This window comes from Cervus elaphus, chromosome 4, assembly GCF_910594005.1.
Source record: "Cervus elaphus chromosome 4, mCerEla1.1, whole genome shotgun sequence".
Classification (NCBI taxonomy): domain Eukaryota; kingdom Metazoa; phylum Chordata; class Mammalia; order Artiodactyla; family Cervidae; genus Cervus; species Cervus elaphus.
Window position 1 is genome coordinate 65,009,094 of NC_057818.1, and position 20,333 is coordinate 65,029,426.

General features: G+C 59.1%; 2 protein-coding genes across 5 annotated transcripts; one reads left to right on the forward strand and one right to left on the reverse strand.

Moving 5' to 3' along the window:
* The first annotated feature begins 4,503 nt into the window (after nucleotides 1–4,503).
* ZNF784 (zinc finger protein 784) lies at nucleotides 4,504–7,593 on the forward strand. Of its 4 annotated transcripts, none has more exons than XM_043900167.1 (4): nucleotides 4,514–4,610; nucleotides 5,032–5,097; nucleotides 5,504–5,526; nucleotides 5,828–7,593. In XM_043900167.1, the coding sequence occupies exons 2-4, from the start codon at nucleotides 5,043–5,045 to the stop codon at nucleotides 6,716–6,718; spliced, it is 969 nt and encodes a 322-aa protein (XP_043756102.1). In that variant the 5' UTR covers nucleotides 4,514–4,610; nucleotides 5,032–5,042; the 3' UTR covers nucleotides 6,719–7,593. The 4 variants fall into 4 exon arrangements, with proteins under 4 accessions (XP_043756100.1, XP_043756102.1, XP_043756099.1 ...); XM_043900166.1 differs by having other exon boundaries at nucleotides 4,543–4,657; XM_043900164.1 differs by lacking the exon at nucleotides 5,504–5,526 and having other exon boundaries at nucleotides 4,517–4,610.
* A 2,481-nt stretch (nucleotides 7,594–10,074) lies between these two features.
* Nucleotides 10,075–19,888, reverse strand: ZNF865 (zinc finger protein 865). Its single transcript, XM_043900159.1, is given in 3 exon segments — nucleotides 10,075–11,779; nucleotides 11,781–13,717; nucleotides 16,136–19,888. Coding segments are annotated over 2 exon segments (3,144 nt in total). The 5' UTR covers nucleotides 13,692–13,717; nucleotides 16,136–19,888; the 3' UTR covers nucleotides 10,075–10,546.
* Nucleotides 19,889–20,333: the final 445 nt, after the last annotated feature.

Here is a 20,333-nt window from a genome sequence, read left to right on the forward strand (position 1 = left end):
CCTATGTGGAATCTAAAATATGATACATATGAACTTTTTATCAGTTCAGTTCAGTTCAGTCGCTCAGTCATGTCCGACTCTTTGCGACCCCATGAATCGCAGCACGCCAGGCCTCCCTGTCCATCACCAACTCCCAGAGTTTACTCAAACTCATGCCCATCAAGTCAGTGATGCCATCCATCCATCTCATCCTCTGTTGTCCCCTTCTCCTGCTGCCCCCAATCCCTCCCAGCATCAGGGTCTTTTCCAACGAGTCAACTCTTCGCATGAGGTGGCCAAAGTATTGGAGTTTCAGCTTCAGCATCAGTCCTTCCAATGAACACCCAGGACTTATCTCCTTCAGAATGGACTGGCTGGATCTCCTTGCAGTCCAAGGGACTCTCAAGAGACTTCTCCAACACCATAGTTCAAAAGCATCATGTATGAACTTTTTATACATACATATAAAAAACAGAAATAGACCCACAGAAGTAGAAAACAAACTTATGGATACCAAAGGGAAATGGTAGAGGAGGGGACAAATTGGGAGGATATGACTAACAGAATCATTGTGCTGCTTACAGATAACCGCAGTGCGCTGGGCAGCACTGCGAATGTGTCTCTCCTTCCACGGTGCTCAGACAGAACAGGCCCAGGGACGCCCCTTCCTCCAGCCTCCACCCACCCTCCAACCATTTTTCCAGTGGCAACCTTGGAACCAACCACTCAGCTGTCCTCGGCCCCCGGGACCAGCCAACGCCATTTGCAGAGCTCGGCTCCTTGTCTCCGGCCACCCGTGAGCTCCCAGATTCCTGAGACTTACTCCCGCAGGCGGAGGCGCCCCGGCTGCCCGGTCCACGTGCCGTCTCCGGCCTGCCGCCCCGACCTCTCTCTGGGCTTCTCCGACCACTAGGACCAGGCGGCTCTGGAGGGTGGGCCATCTCCCTGCGGATCGGGGGAGAAACGGGGGGCAGGAGGGGCGCCGAGCTCCATGGGACCTGCAGAGCCAGCGCTGCGGCCGCGCGCTCTTCCAGGACGTCCGTCCAGGACAGGACGAGGGAGTCAGATCCCGGACGCCTTGGGGCCGCCCTGCTCCCGGAGAAGAACCCGAGCCAGGCCTTCATGGACCCACAGGCCCCGGTCCTCCCCGCCTGACTCCGGTTCCATGACTTCCTGCCCCCACATCCTGGACAAGCAGGTGAAACTCATCACGACGATGGGCGCCCACCTGACCAGCCTCTGCAGGCCGGCTGGTCCCGGGCGGGGCTGGACGGGTTTTTCCTGCAAAGGTTCAGTCTCCAAAGCACCGCTAGGAGCCTCTGGAGCCCAGCGGCCTTTGAGGAGCCCCTCTGGTAGTAGGGCTTCTGCCTGAAACCTCTCTCTGCCACTAGGCAGTTTATATTTTTTGTTTGTTTTGTTTATTTTTGGCTGTGCTAGGTCTTCGATGCTGCTCAAGGGCTTTCTCTAGTTGCCAAGTCCGGGGCTACTCTGTGGCAAGCACAGGATCTAGAGCTCAGGCTCAGAAACTGTGTTGCAGGGGCTTAGTTGCGCCAGGGCATGTGAAATCTTCCCAGACCAGGGATCAAACCTGTGTCCCTTGTGTTGGCAGACAGACTCTGAACCACTGGACCACCAGGGAAGTCCCACTAGGCAACTTGTTAACCACTTTGGAACCCTCTCTGGAGCCTTCACTCAAAGGGAAATAATACACGTTTTTGCAACAACAAAATTAAAAAACAGAGAGATAACCAAAAAGAACCTACTGTATATGATAGGAAACTATATTCAATATCTTGTAATAAATTATAACGGAAAAGAAGCCAAAAATATATACACCAAAAGAGAATATATATATATATATAGGAACCACTTCGCTGTAATGAGACTATCAAAATATTGTAAATCAACTATACTTTCAGTAAAAAGGAAGAAAATTGGAACCAACCCAATGTCCACCACCAGGAGAATGAATAAAGGTAATCTGGCATCATCAGTCGGCTATCAAAACAGCATTGACAATGAATGACTAGACTACACTAAGCTATGGATGTTTACAAATATAAAAAAGCAATATTGAGGAGAGAAAAGGTTACACTGAATGACACCATTTATCCTAAAGGTGTTAAATGTGCAGAACAGTATCACATTGTATCATGTATGTAGCAAAATAGAAAGACATACATGCATCAGTCAGTCAGTAGGAATGGGAAACAGAAGATGCAGAATCTAGTAACCTCTCTCAGGGAAGCAAAGGAGGAAAATCGGTGGGGAGGGGTACACAGAGGGCTTAGACTACTTCTGTAAAGTTGTACAGTCTTTGTTTATTAGTGAGAACAGGGAGCTATTTATGATTCTGGATATTTTTTGTATAGAGAAATGGTTCAAGATAAAATTAATATTAATAAAGGCTCCCTATATTCATCTGTCAATAGACTCTGCTGCAGTAACAAACAACGCCAAGCTCAGTGGCTTTACACAATACATGATTATTTTAAGTGTTATATATCTAAGGAAGATGAGCATCAGGTTCTGGTCGCTGTAGACACATACTCTGGAATTTAGGCTGATGAATTCACTTCACTTCACCCTACAAGTTCCCAAGCACAGAACAGCAGGAATGGAAAGTGATCAACAGCTGAGCTGGCTCTTACCTTGTGCTGAAGTTGACACACATCTCTTTCACTTATATTTCACTGGGCAAGGAGAATCACAAGGCCATGTCTAATTGCAAAGGAAAATTCAAACTTATCATGTTCCCAGAAGGAGGAGAAGCAGAATTTAGGAAAAACTGTCATGTTTAGCATCTCCTCCCCTGTTGCCAGGAGAAATATCAATAACCTCAGCTATGCAGATGACACCACCCTTATGGCAGAAAGTGAAGAAGAACTAAAGATCCTCTTGATTAAAGTGAAAAAGGAGAGTGGAAAAGTTGGCTTAAAGGTCAACATTCAGAAAACTAAGATCATGGCATCTGGTCCCATCACTTCACGGCAAATAGATGGGGAAACAGTGGAAACAGTGAGAGACTTTATTTTCTTGGTCTCCAAAATCACTGCAGATGGTGACTGCAGCCATGAAATTAAAGATGTTTTCTCCTTGGAAGAAAATTTATGACCAACCTAGACAGCATATTAAAAAGCAGAGACATTACTTTGCTGACATCGGTCCATCTAGTCAAAGCTACGGTTTTTCCAGTAGTCATGTATGGATGTGAGTGTTGGACTATAAAGAAAATTGAGCGCCGAAGAATTGATGCTTTTGAACTGTGGTGTTGGAGAAGGCTCTTGAGAGTCCCTTGGACTGCAAGGAGATCCAACCAGTTCATCCTAAAGGAAATCAGTCCTGAATATTCATTGGAAGGACTGATGCTGAAGCTGAAACTCCAATACTTCGGCCACCTGATGCAAAGAACCAATTCATTGGAAAAGACACTGATGCTGGCAAAGATTGAAGGCAGGAGGAGAAGGGGACGACAGAGGATGAGATGGTTGGATGGCATCACGACATGATGGACATGAGTTTGAGTAAGCTCCGGGAGTTGGTGATGGACAGAGAAGCCTGGCGTGCTGCAGTCCATGGGGTCGCAGAGTCAGACACGACTGAGCGACTGAACTGATGCCCCTGCTCTCCCAAGAAAACAATTTAAAGTTGCTCCAATCCAGTGCTCAGGGCTGGTGAATTGGGATGACCCAGAGGGATGGGATGAGGAGGGAGGTGGGCGGGGGGTTCAGGATGGGGAACACATGTACACCCATGGCGGATTCATGTCAATGTATGGCAAAACCACTACAATATTGTAAAGTAATTAGCCTCCAATTAAAATAAATTTATATTAAAGAGTGCCCCAAAAATAATAAAATAAAATAAAAAAATAAAGTTGCTCCAATCCAAATATCTTGCATATTTCTTTCTTACTGGGTTTTACAACCACCTACAGTTTTGTACGTGAGAGAAATGCAGGCACGACCCTGAGAAATGTGGTGACCTCTTCAAAGTCACACAACCAGGCCACAGAATGAATAATTGGACGCCTAAGACCTCAGCCCTGTCCTTGGTGCTGTCAAAACCCCACCATCTTTGGACTCTTTCCTCCCAAACATCATACCACCTAAGGACTTTTGCTAATAAATCCTAGTACCACCAGTGTGGCTGTTTGATGACTGTATTTCTGCAAATGGACTTTAAAATCCTTACATTGGTAAACTGTCTCACTGGGTTATGGCAAGCCATGCAAAGGAGATGACCGCAAAAATGTGTGGCATGGAAACAGAACAATCATTCAATTCTGGTCAGTATCAACTGACTACCAGAGCCTACTCATACAGGTTAAAAAGAGAAATTCGAGTTAGTTTCTCAGGCACCCAGCGGACCACGCAGAATGGCTCCTGAGGGCACTGACAGGTGATTAGAAAGAAATTGAGCACTTTCTTCCCAGCTCTCTGGATGCCCCGCCCCGTTCTCCGGTGCGCCTGCGCCGAGGCGCTGACGCCATTCCCAGGCCACGCCCCCTCCCGAAGCGACCACGGGCCTCGGGGGCGGGGCCTGGGCAGAAGATGGCCGCCGCGCGCCCGGAACCCCCGAGTCCGAGCTCAGCGGCCCCAGAGCCGCGATCCCCGGAGCCTCCGGACCTGGTGCGGGCGAGGAAGGGGCCATGGCTGGGGACTCGAGACGGCAGGAGGTCTCAGGGCTGGGGGCGGGGCCGGGGCGGGGCCTAGGTGGGGGCCGGGGGCGGTATTTATGGCTCCGGCTCTGGGGGCGGAGCTTTCTCGGGGTGGGCGAGGGGCGGGGTTTATAGAGGAGCCAATGAGGGCGGTGGGTGGGGCCTGAGTGGGTGGACCCTGAGGTGGGGTGGGTGGGACATCTGAGCTGTTGATGGGTTCGGAGAGTTCCCGGGGATGGAGTTTGTCTAATTAGGGGGCGGGGCCTCTGGAGGGCGGGGCCTCTGAAATTTTAGGGGTAGCGAACCTCCTAGGTTGGGAAGGTGACCCTGAAAGACAAGGGTGTCGGGTTATAACTGGGGCATCCACGCTGGGGTGGGGTATGATTCTGCAGGGATCTGAGGGATGCCTCTTGATGCCCAGGAGAGGATTTGGGTGGAAGGAGAAACGACTGCTCCAGGTGACTTTGGACCCGTGCTCAGGATGGGAGAGTACCTGAGGACATTCATTCATTCGACAGACATTTACTGAGCTCCTACCTGGGCTAGACAGATGGAGAGGCGAACGAATACATGAACTGTATTCTTTTGGAGCGCACAGTCGAGTAGGGGAAGAGAGACAATAAACGAGACTTAATTGTGATCTGGAGAGAAAGAGTGAGCTGAGAGAGTGGGGGGTAGGGGAGCTAAATTTAGACGAGAGCAGTCAGCTGTGTGCCAGCTTATAGTTACACTTGGGTCAGAGAGATAAGGAGGAGCTGGGTCAGGGTGGATATTAGATGACGGTTTGGGATTTTAAGTGCAATTGGAGTCATGTGACAGTTTTGAGTGGGAAAATGACTGCTGTCTGATTTCCGTTTTCAAAAGGTCCTTCGGGCTGCTTTGGGGAGGTAGGTTATAAGGGAGCAGGCGTAGGCACAGAGACATTCAGAGGGTTAGGAGACTTGGCAACAGATGATTGGCTTTTAAGTGCGGGTGGGGGAGAGAAATGGCTGGATCTGTGATGTATTTTGGGCAGGAGGAGAAGCCTTGATGGTCATAGGGCAGAATCCCAGAGGATGGAGAGCTGAATCTAGAAGTCGAGGGGCCCAGTAGGCTGCAGAGGGCGTTTTAATAAGTGGGGCGTGTTGGGGGGGGGGCGTGTTGCGGCAGAGTCCACAGGCTCCTCTGTTTCTCCCCCTCCCCACTCAGGTCCTGGTACCTGATGATGGCCACCCAGCCACCCCCCCGAGTGACCTCATCGAGATCCAGGTGGTGAAGGTGACGGACACCACGCTGGTCCCCGAGCCCCCGGAGCCAGGTTCTCTGCACTGTGCCTTGTGCCCGGCTGCCTTCCGGCTGGTCTCCGAGCTGCTGTTCCACGAACATGGTCACCTGGCGGGGGCTGAGGGTGGCGGGCAGGGTGGGGACCCCAGCCGGTGTCACGTGTGTGGCCACAGCTGCCCTGGCCCTGCCAGCCTCCGTGCCCACTATAGCCTGCACACAGGTGAGCGGCCCTACCGCTGCGCCCTCTGCCCCCGGGCCTTCAAGGCCCTGGCCCCGCTGCTGCGGCACCAGCACCGACACGGAGTGGAGCCGGGGGCCCCTCGGAGGCCCCCGGAGGCGGCGGCGGCGGCAACTCGAGAGCAGCGGCCCTGGGCACCCCCGGAGAGGTCGGAGGTGGTGCTGGCGGCGGCAGCGGCGGGCGCGGCGGTGGGGAAGCCCTTCGCCTGCCGGTTCTGCGCCAAGCCGTTCCGCCGCTCCTCAGACATGCGAGACCACGAGCGGGTGCACACGGGCGAGCGGCCCTACCACTGCGGCGTGTGCGGCAAGGGCTTCACCCAGTCCTCGGTGCTCAGCGGCCACGCGCGCATCCACACCGGCGAGCGCCCCTTCCGCTGCAGCCTCTGCGACCGCACTTTCAACAACTCCTCCAACTTCCGCAAGCACCAGCGCACCCACATCCACGGGCCGGGGCTGGGGGACTCTGGGGGCCCACTGGCACCGGGGGCCGAGGGGCCGGGGAGCGGGTGTGGGGCAGGGAACCCTCCGGAAGAGGGGCGTGGGGAGATGGCCAAAGTGAAGGTGGAGGTCGACCAGTAGTCTGGGAGAGCCGGCGCACGTCGCCACAGGGGACGGGTGGGTGAGTGAGACAGGCCAGGGAGGACGAGGAGAGGTTCGGGGCAGAATGACGTCACAGCACACAGAGATGGCCACGCGCGGCCCGCGTGGGAGAGTGCACGGACAGCCGGGCTCAGGACGCTCACAAGTCACACAGCCCCTGCGTGAGGTTCGGAGAAAGGCACGCCCGCAGCCCTGCGGGTGCTAGGAACCTGGGCTGGATGTCATGGCCTCGTTAAGCTCCCCGACGGCTTGTCCTTGCACAAGACATCACTTGTTGCAGCAGAGCCTGGGCACTTCTTGGGGTGGGGAGATCCAGGCTGGACCCTTTCACCTACCTCACTGGATCACACTGACCCTAAGATTGCCCACCTGTCCTCAGTCTGCCCGCCGGATCCTCCGATAAAACTGGGACCCTGTCTCCTCAAAGCCAGAGGGTCCCCAGGTCACAGTGTCAAGGATGCAAGCCTGACCCTAAGGATTTTGACGCCAGGAGCCCGACCCCTGCTCCCACGGTGGTCCCTCACTAAGCCAGACTCCTCTTTCAAGACAACTAAAAAGCCGGCCCACGCTCAGCCAGCTGCTGCGCCCCTCCTAAAGCTCGGCTCAGAGCCCAGGGGCTACCAAGTAGCCCCCAGTGGATCTAATTCCCTCCAGTCCCAGTTCGGCGCAAACAGCTTACAGGCCAGTCCCAGGCTATCCCGCGGAAGGGTTGGTGGATGCCAATGGAGCTGGCCTAGCTGGCCTGTGGGTGTGGGGCAGGAGATGAGTCATGGCTGGGGGGGCAGAGGAGGACCTGGGGGCTGGAGATGGGAGGCCTCCAGTGCTATTCCTATTAAAGGACTCTCTGAAGGGTTTCTCTATGTTGACCTTGTGTTTCCGGGGGAGAGGGTAGGAGGGCTACACTGGGGTCTTGTCCCCAGCATTGAGTTGTGACTCTCTTCAAACCTCTGTTTCCTCATCTTTAGAACTGGGGAGGGGGTAGTCTGGGGGTGGGGGGTGTCGGCAGTGGACAGCGTCTGGCTATCCAGAGAAGCTATGTGGTTCACCTGTGGAACTGGGGATCAGGGAAGTTTGACAATACGAAGGGGCTCGCGGGATCGGTATGCTTCAGGAGGGGGAGCCCAGGACTCACACCTCTTCCTGTTCACCCAACACCCCCACAAGACATCTCATAGATGAAAGAGAATTCTGTTTTCACCAAGGAGACGCCCCTGGTGTGAACATCACCACCCAAGCTACACACCTTGGCGGGTTCCTTAAGCCGTCTTCACCCTTCACTCATCCATCTAATCGCTTATCAATTTCCTGTTGTTGGAATCTGAATGCTGCTTTTCATCATCACTATCCTTGAAGACCAAGCCAACAACAGTCTCACAAGGTCGGGGCCCCACCCTCTTCACTCCAGGCTGTGGCCACCTGGACCCATCCCTTGGAAACACAGATCCCCACCTTGTCACCAACCCCCAGCTCCTGTGGCTACGAGGAGGGATCCCAAACGTGAGTGCCTATAGGGACTTCGTGATGATGTGAGGAAGGTGGCGGGGTTTCAAGGAGAAACACCAGGACGAGCGAGGTGAAATGGGACCACTGGCACGTGGGATGCAATGGTGCTGGGAACTGGCAACAGTCTGGAGAATACATGCCACGTCCAAAGAGAGCAAGGGCTACTCGGCCCCGGGGGTCGCAGACCACGTTGCTAGATGTTCCAAATTGTTCAAAAGTTGCATTACTGTTTATATTATGTGAACTCGCTCTCTTTTTTTTTTAATGTGGCTGCACTGGGTCTTAGTTGTGCATGTAGGATCTAGTTCCTCGACCAGGGATTCGTCCCCGGCCCTCTGCACTGAGGGCTCTGAGTCTTAACCACTGGACCACCAGGCAAGTCCCCATATGTAAAATCATTCCATGTTCAAAGTCTGGCAGCCAAGTCTTTTTTTTTTTTTCCCTCCCATGGGCTAAACTGGATGTCTCAGTGGCTCAGATCCAACGGCTGCCAGCCTCCAACTCCTGCCTCCAAGGTCATCTGAGCTCCACTGTTGGAGATTCGTGGCTCTTCAGGAGCCAGTCCCCGACCCTTGGTATCTCCAGCCACACCAATCTATTCAAAACTTGCTGGAACGGCTGGGTTGACTTGGACATGCTTTAACCCTCCACCAGGAATTCAATGCCCAGGTCACCTGGCAAGCTTCCACGGCTCTGTCCTCCTTTGGGTGTCCTGCTCCTCCTGGGAGCCTGGTTAGCCCCTCCGGTCTGATGCGGAGATTGCGTCATGCTCTCAACCCCCAGGGAGACTCCACATCCTTTGCAGCGAGGTGCGCCGCGTCCATGGGACTCACTTTGAGTCCCACACCAGCTCTGTCACCTGCTGGGTCTCCGGCGTTAGAGTAAGGTGGCCACACTGGCTTGCTGCCCTCTCGTGGGTCAAACTGGACTCACCCAGGCAGTGACTCCTGACCTGACTTGGTCTCCAGATTTCAGTCCTGAGGCACCCGGGACTGTAGGTCCAAGGCTCCTCTGAACCTGCTAGGTATCCTTGGAGCCTTTCTTCTCTGGGACCTCAGCATCCTCTTCTGACAAGTGGGCTAAGTCAGCCTCGCAGGGCATATATTTCACTGCTGTGAGGACCAAAATGAGGGCTGTGAAAGGGCTTCTAAAGTTCCACTAAGTCACTCTGGAGGGCGACATCCTACAAGTGGGCTGTATCATAAACAGAGCCCTGGCTCACCAGCTCTCTTCCAGCTCATTTGAGGGAAAGGAACGTGTCCACTTCACATTTGTGTGCTGTCACTCAGTCTTGTCCAACTTTTGCAACCCCATGGACTGCAACCTGCTGGGCTCCTGTCCATGGAGTTTTCCAGGCAAGAATACTGGAGTGGGTTGCCATTCCCTCCTCCAGGGGGTCTTCCCCACCCAGGAGTCGAACCCATGTTTCTTAGGACTCCTGCAATAGCAAGCGGGTTCTTTCCCACTAGCGCCAGTGTTTCCCCAGTGTCCATCAAAGGACCCGGCAGACAGGGGCCTTGGGGAAGAAATGTTGGCCGCGGAACAAACCAACCACGAAAGTATCCTGAAGGGGAAGGAGTCCAGGTACATGGTCGGTTCCCCAGAGCAGTGCCTTACCTATCTTGTTCTGCGTTCGCTCCACTGGGAGACCAGAGCCTGGACATGGTGAAGCCTCGGTGACTACAGGCTGAAAGAGGAAAAGCAGAGAGAGGCAGGGCGAGGCAGAAGGGGTGGGGAAATTGCCATCCCAGGAAGCCAAAATTCTCAACCTTCTGTTTGTCAGCGCTCGACCCCCCTCCCCACCCTTGGGACGAAAGAAGGGACTCCAGCGGCCCTGTTGATAAGATTTATTATTCTCCGCTCTGTACAAGCCGCGTCTGCCCCCCGCCCCCCACCCCCACAAACCAAGAGCACCCAGGCCCCCACCCTGTGCCCTCCCGAACCGCTCGCGCTCCGCTGTCCGGCCAGCTTGCCGGGGAAGTGGGGAGTGTCAGTCCAGACCCGGCTCCACCCAGCTCACCGGGGGGCTGAAGGCTGCTGGGGCAGGGGGGCTGGAGAGGGGTACACATCAGGGGTGGACGGAGGGTCGAGTTCAGTGTCCGATAGGAGGAGAGGGCCGGGGAGATCCAGGTGGAGAGAGGCAGGCTAGGGTCTGCACGACATGGGCCTTGGGGGAGGAGGCTAGTCTGTCTATAGTTCGGAAGGATGGATGGGACGGCCGGCAAGAGGAGGTCCGCGCCCCCGAGGGGCGAGTCCGGGAAGGGACATCTGATGGGAGTGGCGGAGGGGAGGCACACCCCCCGGTCAGGCGTCCTTCCCGGGCAACGGGCCGGGCCCTGCGCCCGGCCCTGCAAGGCCCTCGGCCTTGTGCGCCAGGCGGTGTTTCTTGAGGCCGTAGGTGTTGGCGAATCCCTCGCCGCAGGAGGAGCAGCGGAAAGGCCGGCCGCCCTGGTGGGCCGCCAGGTGCTTCCGGAAGTAGCCGGGATCCTTGAAGGCCTTGAGGCAGGCAGGACAGCGGAGCTCGGGCCGCGGCGGCTCGTGCGCGCGCTGGTGGCGCAGCACGGAGCTCAGGTAGAAGAAGCCCTTGCCGCAGTGCTCACAGCGGTAGGCGCGCTCGCCCAGGTGCAGCCGCTGGTGCTCCAGCAGGTTGGAGCGGTAGCGGAAGGTCTTGCCGCAGGCGCCGCAGCGCAGGGGCCGCGCCACGGCGTGCAGCCGCCGGTGCTCCGCCAGGCTGGACGACTGCGCGAAGCGCTTGGCGCACACGCCGCACTTGAAGGCGCGCTCGCCCGTGTGCACCACGCGGTGCTGCCGCAGGTACCAGGAGCGCAGGAAGCCGCGGCCGCACACGCCGCAGCGGTAGGGCCGCTGCTCCGTGTGGCAGCGCTGGTGGCGCATGAGCAGGGCCGCCTCCCAGAAGCGCTTGCCGCACACCGGGCAGCGGAAGCCCCGCTTCTGCCGGTGGCTGCGCCGGTGCAGCAGCAGGTCGTAGGCGCCCGCGAAGCTCTGGCCGCACAGGCCGCAGCCCAGCGTCCGGCGCACCAGGTGCACGTACTTGTGGGTCACCAGGCCCAGGAAGTGCTTGAAGCTCTGGCCGCAGGTAGCACAGCTGAAGCGCTCGGGGCCCGCGCTGGCGCCCCCGCCGCCCCCGGCCGCCGCGGACCCGCCCGCGTCCTCGCCCCCGGACACCCCGGCCAGTGCCGCCACGGCCGCCCCCACCTCCCCGGCCAGCCCGTTGTCCAGCACGGTGGCTGCGTCGGTGCCGCCAGAGCCCTCCGGAGGCTGGGCGCCGCCGGACGCGGGCGGCAGCAGGCGCTCGGGGGCCGCCTGGTGCACCAGCTTGTGCCACATGAGGTTCTCGATGAAGCCGAAGGTCTTGCCACAGGCATCGCAGCCGTAGGGCTTCTCGGCCATGTGCGCCTCCTTGTGGCTCATGACGTGGAAGAGATCCGGGAAGTGCTCGCCGCAGTCCGAGCAGGCGTAGCTCAGCCCGTCCGCGGCGGCCCCGGACGCGGCCGAGCCGCTCGGGCCGGCCGCCCCCCGCCGCGCCCTGGGCGGCGGGGAGGCCGGCGGCCCCGGCCAGGGCGCAGGGCAGCTGGAGCCGGTGCACCTGTCGGTGGCGCGTGAGGCTCTGCGGGTAGCCGAAGACCTTGCCGCAGAGCTCGCACTTGTAGGGCCGCTCGCGGGTGTGCACCACGTGGTGCTTGCTCAGATGGAAGGACTCGCGGAAGCGCTTCCCGCACACGGGGCACTGGTGCGGCTTCTCGCCCGTGTGGATGCGCTCATGCCGCTTCAGGGTCTCGCGGCGCCCGAAGCCGCGCCCGCAAATGCCGCAGCAGAACGTCTTGCCGGGCGCGCCGGCGCCCGAGCCCCCGGCCCCTCCTGGGCCGGCCCCGCCGAGCAGCAGCGGGTGGGCGCCCAGCAGCGGGACGGGCACGGCGCCATACACCACCGCCGCGGCCGCCGCCGCCGCCGCCTTCTCGCCGTCGGAGGCGGGCGGGTCCGGGGGCAGCAGATAGGGCCCCGGCGGGAAGGCGGGCGCGGGCGGCACGCCGGGGGCCGCCGCGTCCTTGGGCGCGTCAGGGGCGGCGGGCGGGCCGTGCGCCGCCTTGTGGCGCAGCAGGCTCTGCGGCGCCGAGTAGGACTTGCCGCACAGCTCGCAGGGGTAGGCGGGCCGCGGCCCGGGCGCGCCCGCGTGCGCCGCCTGGTGCTTGAGCAGGTAGGCGGCGTCGCGGAAGGCCTTGCCGCACACGCCGCACGGCAGGCGCAGCAGGTCGGCCGAGTGCGTCTTCACGTGGCGCTTGAGGCTCTCGCGGCGGTTGAAGCTCTTGCTGCACACGGAGCACGAGAAGGGCTTCTCGCCCGTGTGGATGATCTGGTGCTGGTGCAGGTGGCTGGGCTTTTTGAACACCTTCCAGCACAGCGTGCAGGCGAACGGGCCGTCGCCGCCCCCCGCCGCCGCGGCCGCCGCCGCCCCCGCCGGAGGGGCCACCCCCACGCCAGCGCCCGCGCCCGCGGGGGCCGCGCTGCCGTCGGCGGGCACGGCCGGGGGCCCCGGGGGCGCCGAGGAGGGCGCGGCGGGCGCGGGCAGGCCCAGCGGAGGGAGCGGCGGCGGCGCCGGGGCGGCCGTGGCCGGCGGCACGTCCTTGTGGCAGCGGCGGTGGCGGATGAGGCTGGACACGTGGTTGTAGGTGCGGCCGCAGACACCGCACTCGTAGGGCCGCTCGCCCGAGTGCACCAGCATGTGCTGCACCAGGTGCGAGGACTGCTTGAAGGACTTCTGGCACACGCCGCACGGGAAGCGCCGCTCCATCAGGTACTTGAGCCGCCGGAAGTAGCCTTTGTCGTCCTTGGCCGCGTCGCAGGCCGCTGACCCCGCCGCCGCCGGGCCCGGCGGCGCCTGCGAGGCGGCGGGGAGTGGCCCGGGGGTCCCCGGGGGCGCGGCCAGCCCCGGCGCCGTCCCCGGCCCAGCGGCCGGCCCCCCACGCTTCAGGTTCCCGAACAGGTGCTGGTGGCCCGAGAGGTCCACGATGCCCCACTGCGGGGCCGGGAAGGCCGCGTCGAAGATCGGGGGCGGCGGCGCCCCGAAGGCGGGCGGCAGCGGCGGGTCAGGCTTCTTGGCCTGGGAGGACGACGACGAGGACGAGGAGGACGACGACGACGAGGAGGACGAGGAGGGGGCCTCGGCCTTGGGCTTGAAGCTGGCCTGGGGCGGGTAGTCGTACTGTGGCGGGGGCGGCTGCGGGGGCGGCTGCGGCGGGGGCCCGGGAGCGCAGGGCAGCGCGGCTACTGCCTTGGCGTGCTCCCCGTATAGCTCCATGGGCTCGAAGCGCTGGTGGTTGAGGAACTCCAGGAAATCGAAGGGGTAGCTTTGGAAGTGGACCCCGTCCTCGCCCCCCAGGCCGCCGCTCCCGCCGCCCCCGGCGCCGCTGCCCGCTGGGTTGGCCTCCATCCTGGGCAGCGGGGAGACGGGGGACCCTGCAGAGAGGAGAGCGGGGCTCAGGAGGCAGGGCCGCGCGGGGTCCCCCAGCTGAGGGCGCTGGAAGAACCACACGCACCGGCCGGGGCCCCCCCACTGTCCGCCCTCGCCCGTCTGTCTCTCTGTCCTTCTCTTGCACCGAGCGGTCTTCCCCCGGGCTCCGCTGGCACGCTGACCTCTCCCACTCGGCCTGCCGCCTCCTGCCGCTGTCCTCTCTGGCCCTCATTTGCCTCCTCTTCCAGAGATTCCCCCTCTCCCTTCTTCCCGCGGTTCCCACACATCTCCATCCATCCCCAGCACCGCCGGAACGCCTTGTTCTCAGACTCTGGTCTCGGGCCCCTGTGCAAACACTCCCAGGCTTCCAGCCTGGGTCCCCCAGGCCCTCTGCTCTGTAGCCACCACCATACAGGCACTAGCCCCAGCCCTGTGCTCCCAAACCCCTCAGGTTCTGCCTTTGCCAAAAGAACAGTTTCTATCAGAGTGGTTAAGAGGGTGGCCTGTGGAGCCACAATGCCCCGCCAGCCTCTGTGTGACCCTGGACAAGTTCCTGAACCTCCCCATCTACACGTGGAGGTGACAAATCATGTCCCCGTCTCCCAGGGCTGCTGGGAGGACCCGACAAGCTACGGTGGGTCGGGTGGACACTCGGGGCCCTCTGGAGGGGATTCTCATCCTCACCCTCACTGCTGGTAGTAGGAACACAAAGTCAGGACAAACGGGGGAGGGGGCGCTGGGAGGAGGGCCGTGTGGGCAGGGGCGTTCCTCCACCACCATGTAGGAAGGAGACGCTGCCGGCCTGGGAGGAAAAACAAGCTACAGTAGGAAACACGCGGGGCCTGGGTTTAAGCCCCATCCCCGTCCTGACCTATGCTTGTAAAGGGGGCGCTGACCCCCAGGAGGGGGACTTAAGGGGGCTGGCGCAGGGTGGAAGGGAACATGCTGGCTGGCAGGGCTCGCCCAGTCCCTGGAGCTACCTATACCTTCATGGGCATCACGCGCCTGGGAGGAGCCCGGTGGCAGGTGGTCCGGGAGCGGGGTTCCCGCCCTCGCCCCTGAGGGCGATTCCCGCCCCCCACCCCCCCAGCAGTCATTCTCTAAGCACCTCCTTTCCAGGACCTCTCCTTCCAGACTGCAGCTGGCCAGTGTCTGCCCCAACCTAGTGTCCCCTGCAATTGATCTCAGCCTGACACCCACCAGGGGCCCCGGGAAACGCCTCCACTGAGCAGGTGGAGCGCCACGGGGAGAAGGGCCCGCTCGGTCAGGCGTGCCTCTTAGCCATCGTCCCCCCTCCGCTGGGGCCCGGGCCCTGCGGCCAGCCCACCCCAGGGGTCAGTGGGCCCTTCCGCGCCATCTGCCCATCTGGCTGCGTCTGTCCCCAGACAGGTGAAAGGTGAGTGCCTCCCCGACCCCTGCCCGGAGGTCAGTATTTTTAGCCTCCAGCTCCGGGTGTCCCTGGATGCGATTCAGCAGCCCATGCCCTTCACACTCGGCTGGTTAACCTGATCTCCGGAAGGACCAAAGGCGTGGCCGGGTGCTAGTGGAAGTCTGTGGGCAAAGCCGAATCCAGGAGGCAGTGCTGGAGTGGGCTGGCTAGGGCAGGGGGCGGGGAGGGGGGGCGAGGGTAGGGAGCGCCGGTGGGGGCGGGGCCCCGGGATGAAGGCCCACCCCACCCCAAGCGTACAGTTAAGGCTGCGGGTCGCTCCCCAAGGCCAGCACCCTCGGAATCCCCGCCGTGACGTGCACACACAAGGTGGTTCCCCGAGGAGGAGGAAGGCGAGGGTGGAACTGGGGGGACAGGAGCCTTACTTTGGGGATGCTCTCTGGGTTATGAGGGGTGTTTCTACACGGGGCCGGGTGGGAGGGGGGTTACCTTCCTGAACACATGGAGTGGTGAGGTGGTGCAGCTGCTCCCTCCTGCCTGGACCCTCGTCCCCAGCCCTCACGCCCCCAGCCCTAACCCCCTTGAGGTCTCTGCTTCAGGTCGACGTCACCTCCAGGAGAGGGGACGTGCGTCCCTCACCCCACCACTCACGCACCCCCTCATCCTGCCGCACTTTTTTCACCAAAGCCACTGCTGCCAACATACTGCGCATATTTCCTCTTGCTGTCTCTTTACTGTCGGGCCTCCTAGCCTAAAAGAGCAAAGACTTGGCCTGTGTGGCTTACCACTGGGCGCCCAGCACCTAGCACAGCGCCTGGCACAGCCTGGTTACTTGGTAAATTATTTGCTGAAATGGAATTAAACAGCACCCTCCCACATCACCAGGGGGAAATCAGATGGACAAAAATGGAAAAGTAACACAAGTTAGGAGATGCAGCTAAAGCTGGGCCCAGAGGCAAACTTATAGCTATTGGTGTCTGCTGATATAAATTCGTTCAATAAATAAAGGGATTCGACTGTGCTGACCAGAACTTACGGGGGCGGGCATTTAGCAGAGATGGAGCTGATATTGTCGAGGTGTGCCCAGGAGGACGAGTTCTGGTGGGAATGATGTCGTGAAGAGGGCCTCCAGGGCAGGTGAGATGCCGAAGGACTGCGGCTGAGAGATGCAGGCGGTGGGGCTAAGGGACAAAACTGACTGGGCTCACAACTATTTCCACTGGGAAAGGAGCCACATTTCCTGTCTCCAGGGACCCGAGTCTTAAACTGCTGTCTTTCTAAGGGGAGATGTGTGGTGGATTTCATGCAGAGTGACCTGAGGGGGGGAGCCCCTCCCAAGGGGCAGGCATCCCACAGAAACCGCAGTCACAGTCCTAAGGACTCGTGTTTGCTGTCTGACGGGTTTCACGTGGACCATCACCCTGATGCCTCCTAAATGTCCTGTACATAACTGGATCCACTGCACAAGGAAGGAAATGGAGAAGTGGGAGGGGTCACTTCCCCAAGGATGGGAAAGCAAGTATTGGATCCCAGGCCCCTGATGCCCAGACCTGTGGGCCCTGCTGGTGCAGTAAAGCTGCCTTGTGATGAGATTCTCCTCTGTAGTGACAACAGCAATGACACATAGTAACGGGGAGCCCTGGGTGAGTGCTTCCTACATGGCAAGTACCCTTTTAAATCCTTCCTATGTGTTGACTCATTGAGTCTTCCCCAATAACCCTAGAAGATGTTTCAGATTATTAACCCCATTTTACAGAGGAAGAGATTGAGGGCCCGAGGGGTCAATTAATCTCCTAAAGTCATACCACCACCAAGTGGCAGGGCCAGGAGTCGAAGGCCAGCGGTGAGGTTCAAGAGGACATGCTGTTATCCTCACAACATGCTGTCTTTATCTTTTTCTTTTTTTGTGGTAACACCTCATGGCTTGCAAGATCTTCGTTCCCTGACCAGGGATGGAACCTGGTCCCCCTGCAGTGAAAGCATGGGGTCCTAACCACTAGACCACCATGGAATTTCCATGCTGTCTTTTCAATATTTCTCTCCAAAATTAAAAAAAGCCTTCACTCCACTTTGTACTGGCAATACACTCTGCCCATTCACTTTGCTGCCACACGACCCCAGGACTAGCCACTGGCATTTACTCAATGCTAACCAGCACTGCACTGTTTTATGTGCCTTCTTTCAATCAAACTCACAACAGACTCACAAGAGAAGCACTACTGGGACTTCCCTGGTGATCCAGTGGTTAACAATCTGCCTTGCCATGCAGGGGAAGTGGGTTCAATCCCTGGTCGGGAAATAAAGATCACACACGCCGCAACTACTGAGCCTGCATGCCACAACTAAGACCCGACTGAGCCAAATAAATACAAAAAAAAAAAAAGGAAAAAGATAAGCTTTATTATTGTTCTTACTTAGTAGACAGGAAGACTAAGACCAAACCATGTCACTGTTGCTCCTCTGCTCAAAACCTGCAGTGACATCTCAAAAGAGGTCAGAGAAGACCTCCACAGCTCCAGCTGCCTCCTCGCAGCTCTGGCCTCATGCTGGCTCCATCGCTGCCCCAGGGCCTTTGCATGGGCTGCTGCTTCTGCCTGGAAGGCTGGGACTCCCATAGACACAGCTCTCTCACCCCCTCATCTCCTTCACGTCTTTGCTCAGACGCTGTCTTCTCAGCAAGGTGCTCCAAGACCACTGTGACCTGTCACCCAGAGCAACATTCCTGCTCACCCCAGCCTCCTTCGCCTCTCTCCTTTCCAGTCAGTGCATGCGTGTGTGCTTTTGTGACCCTATGGACTGCAGTCCGCAGGGCTCCATGGGGATTCTCCAGGCAAGAATACTGGAGTGGGCTGCCATGCCCTCCAGTCAGTACCACCGAGGTATGTTCTATTTGTTGCTGGACTGCCCCTCCAGGAGGTGGGCTCCAAGCAGGCAAGATTTTGTATCTGATTTGGTCACTGGTCAGCACTTAGAACAGGGCCTGCCTCAACAAACATGTTAAATGAGTGAATGAAAGAGGCTTGGGGAATAGGGAGTGGTCTGCTCAGAGATATGATAGCTAGTGAGCCAGGGTTCATGCCCTTAACCATTTCACTCCCGGGGGAGGGGAGCATTAAGGAGCCCCCCCCCCACCCCCTTACCCTGGGGGGACTGCAGCTGTCCAGAAGAGGAGTCTACACACAGGTTTAACTTTTTGGTGCTGGGGGGACGGATCTCTTGAAAGAGGCCTTCCTGCCACCTCCTCTGACACTGCTGTATTTCCTTCACACAAACATCTATATTTTGCTTTTTAATTGTCTGCCCCAGAGGTGGCATATGCACTCCACGAGGACAGGGGTTTTTGTCTGTTTTGTTTGCTGCATCCCCAGTGTGTAGCAGGTGTTCATTAAACAGTTGTTGAACAAAGGGAAAGAAGGAACAAATGAAGAATGCTCTGGGCTCCGCGGAGCTGACCAAGGCCAGGAGACTGGTCACAACGCCCTCACCTCTAGGGCCCTGTGAGATCACACCGTTTCCCTGCTCATCCTCCCTTCCACTCCTCTGCTCCAACCTCACTACCTCCCCTGCTGCCCCTCCCACCAGCACACTCACAGCAACCTCAGGGCCCCTGCCTGGAACAATTCACCCAGACCTTTCCATGGTGAGGCTGCCTGTGCTAATTCAGGTTTCACCTCTGAAGTAGCTCATAAGCCTCTCAGAAAAATCCAGAAAAACAGCACCGATCTTGTTTACTTGCTTTTGATCTGCCTCAACCAGACTGTAAAGACCGACAAAACAAAGACTGTATGGCTCTCTCCCCTTCACGCGGTACACCTGGACCTGGAACAGCAAGCGCATGTTCGTTCAGTGAAGAGTGAATGAATGAATGTCCAGGGGAAGAGGCGGCCGTTGCCCAGTGAAGCTGGGTCTTCCTTGGGGAGTCCAGGAGGAGGGGCGTGGGGAGAAGCTGCAGGTGAGGATGCGAGCTGTCAGGGCCAGGGGAAGAGCTTTGAGGGGAAAGCCTCACGTGGGGCGCCGTTCCCTGGGAGGACCCCAGACAGGCGCTGACCCCGAGGAGGGCGGGGTGGCGGTGTTTCAGGGGAGCCTGAGGCTAAACTGACAGCTATTCCTATCTGAAGGGGGGAGGATGCGAGTGTGTCAGGACAACTCTAGGGGGAGCTGTCTATGGAAGGGGGGAGTGAGGGTGTCGGTCATCGAAAGCAATATTCTCAAGGGGGATTATTACGGGGGGGGGGGGCAGAAAAGGAGAAAAGGTATTTTGGGCCGCTGATCAGAATGCAAAGTATTTTTACAGTAACGAAGGGGGCGTTGGGGAGGGGGTGGTTAAGAGCTTTGGGGCTGTTGTGCGTGGACAGAGAAAATAGGGATCTGCTATAAAATACTAATATCACACTCTTGCGAAGCAACCTACAAGAATACCAAAGGGAGGGTTCACGGACAGCTGCTCCGCACGGGGACGGGCAATGCCGATGGCATTTGGGGGGCTGTCCTGCAGGAAGCAAAAACGGGGGGACTATGTAGAAAGGGAACCTATGAGAAAGCCTTAGTGGGGGGCCCTGGCAGCAGCTGAGGGATCGCCACGAGTGAGCGCGTTCTGGTAGCTGTCCTGCACGGGGGGCGGTAATGGGGCGCTATCTGGAGTAGTCTTCTGGGGGAGAAGTCATGGAGGGGGCCCCCCCAGCGAGGGCCGGGCGCGAGAAGCACTGATAGGAACGCTCTGGGAACCAAGGCGGGCCAGGGCGGGACCCCCCGCCCACGCTGCCCCCGGGCCCCCGGGCCACGCGCCCCGTCACTCACCGGCGCCGGGGTCTCCGCCGGGAGGAGGCTGAGGAGGCGGAGGAGGCGCCGCCGCTCCGGGGAGACCCGAGGGCCCGACCGGAAGTGCCGCCCCCTCCCCCTCCCCGGCAGCCCCGCGCCGCCCGCCTGCCCGCCCGTCCGGAAGCGGAAATCGCGCCCGTCTCCGAGGCGCCGGCGTGGAGGAGCGGAAGGGGGAGGCGGCGGCAGAGACAGGGAAGGGGAAATGCGCCTGCGCGCGGGATCTGGGGCCGCGGGGACCGGGGAAGCCGGCTCCGCTTCCGGTGGGCGAGCGGAGCGCAGTGCGCCTGCGTCCTGTGCTCCCGCCCCTTCCTAGGGCACCGCCCACACGCCCCGGGCCCTCGTTAAGCCACGCCTCTTATGCAAAATAACACATAAGTCCCGCCCCATCCACGACGGCGCCACTTTCGGAGCTTAAT

What these genes read in the sequence shown, in the direction of transcription:
- ZNF784 (XM_043900164.1), top strand. Translation starts at nt 4,533, where the DNA reads ATGGCCGCCGCGCGCCCGGAACCCCCGAGTCCGAGCTCAGCGGCCCCA. An exon ending in CCCCGGAGCCTCCGGACCTG is followed by an intron (nt 4,611 to 5,031) that starts GTGCGGGCGAGG and finishes ATGATTCTGCAG; the next exon opens with GGATCTGAGGGATGCCTCTT. An exon ending in AGGAGAAACGACTGCTCCAG is followed by an intron (nt 5,098 to 5,827) that starts GTGACTTTGGAC and finishes CTCCCCACTCAG; the next exon opens with GTCCTGGTACCTGATGATGG.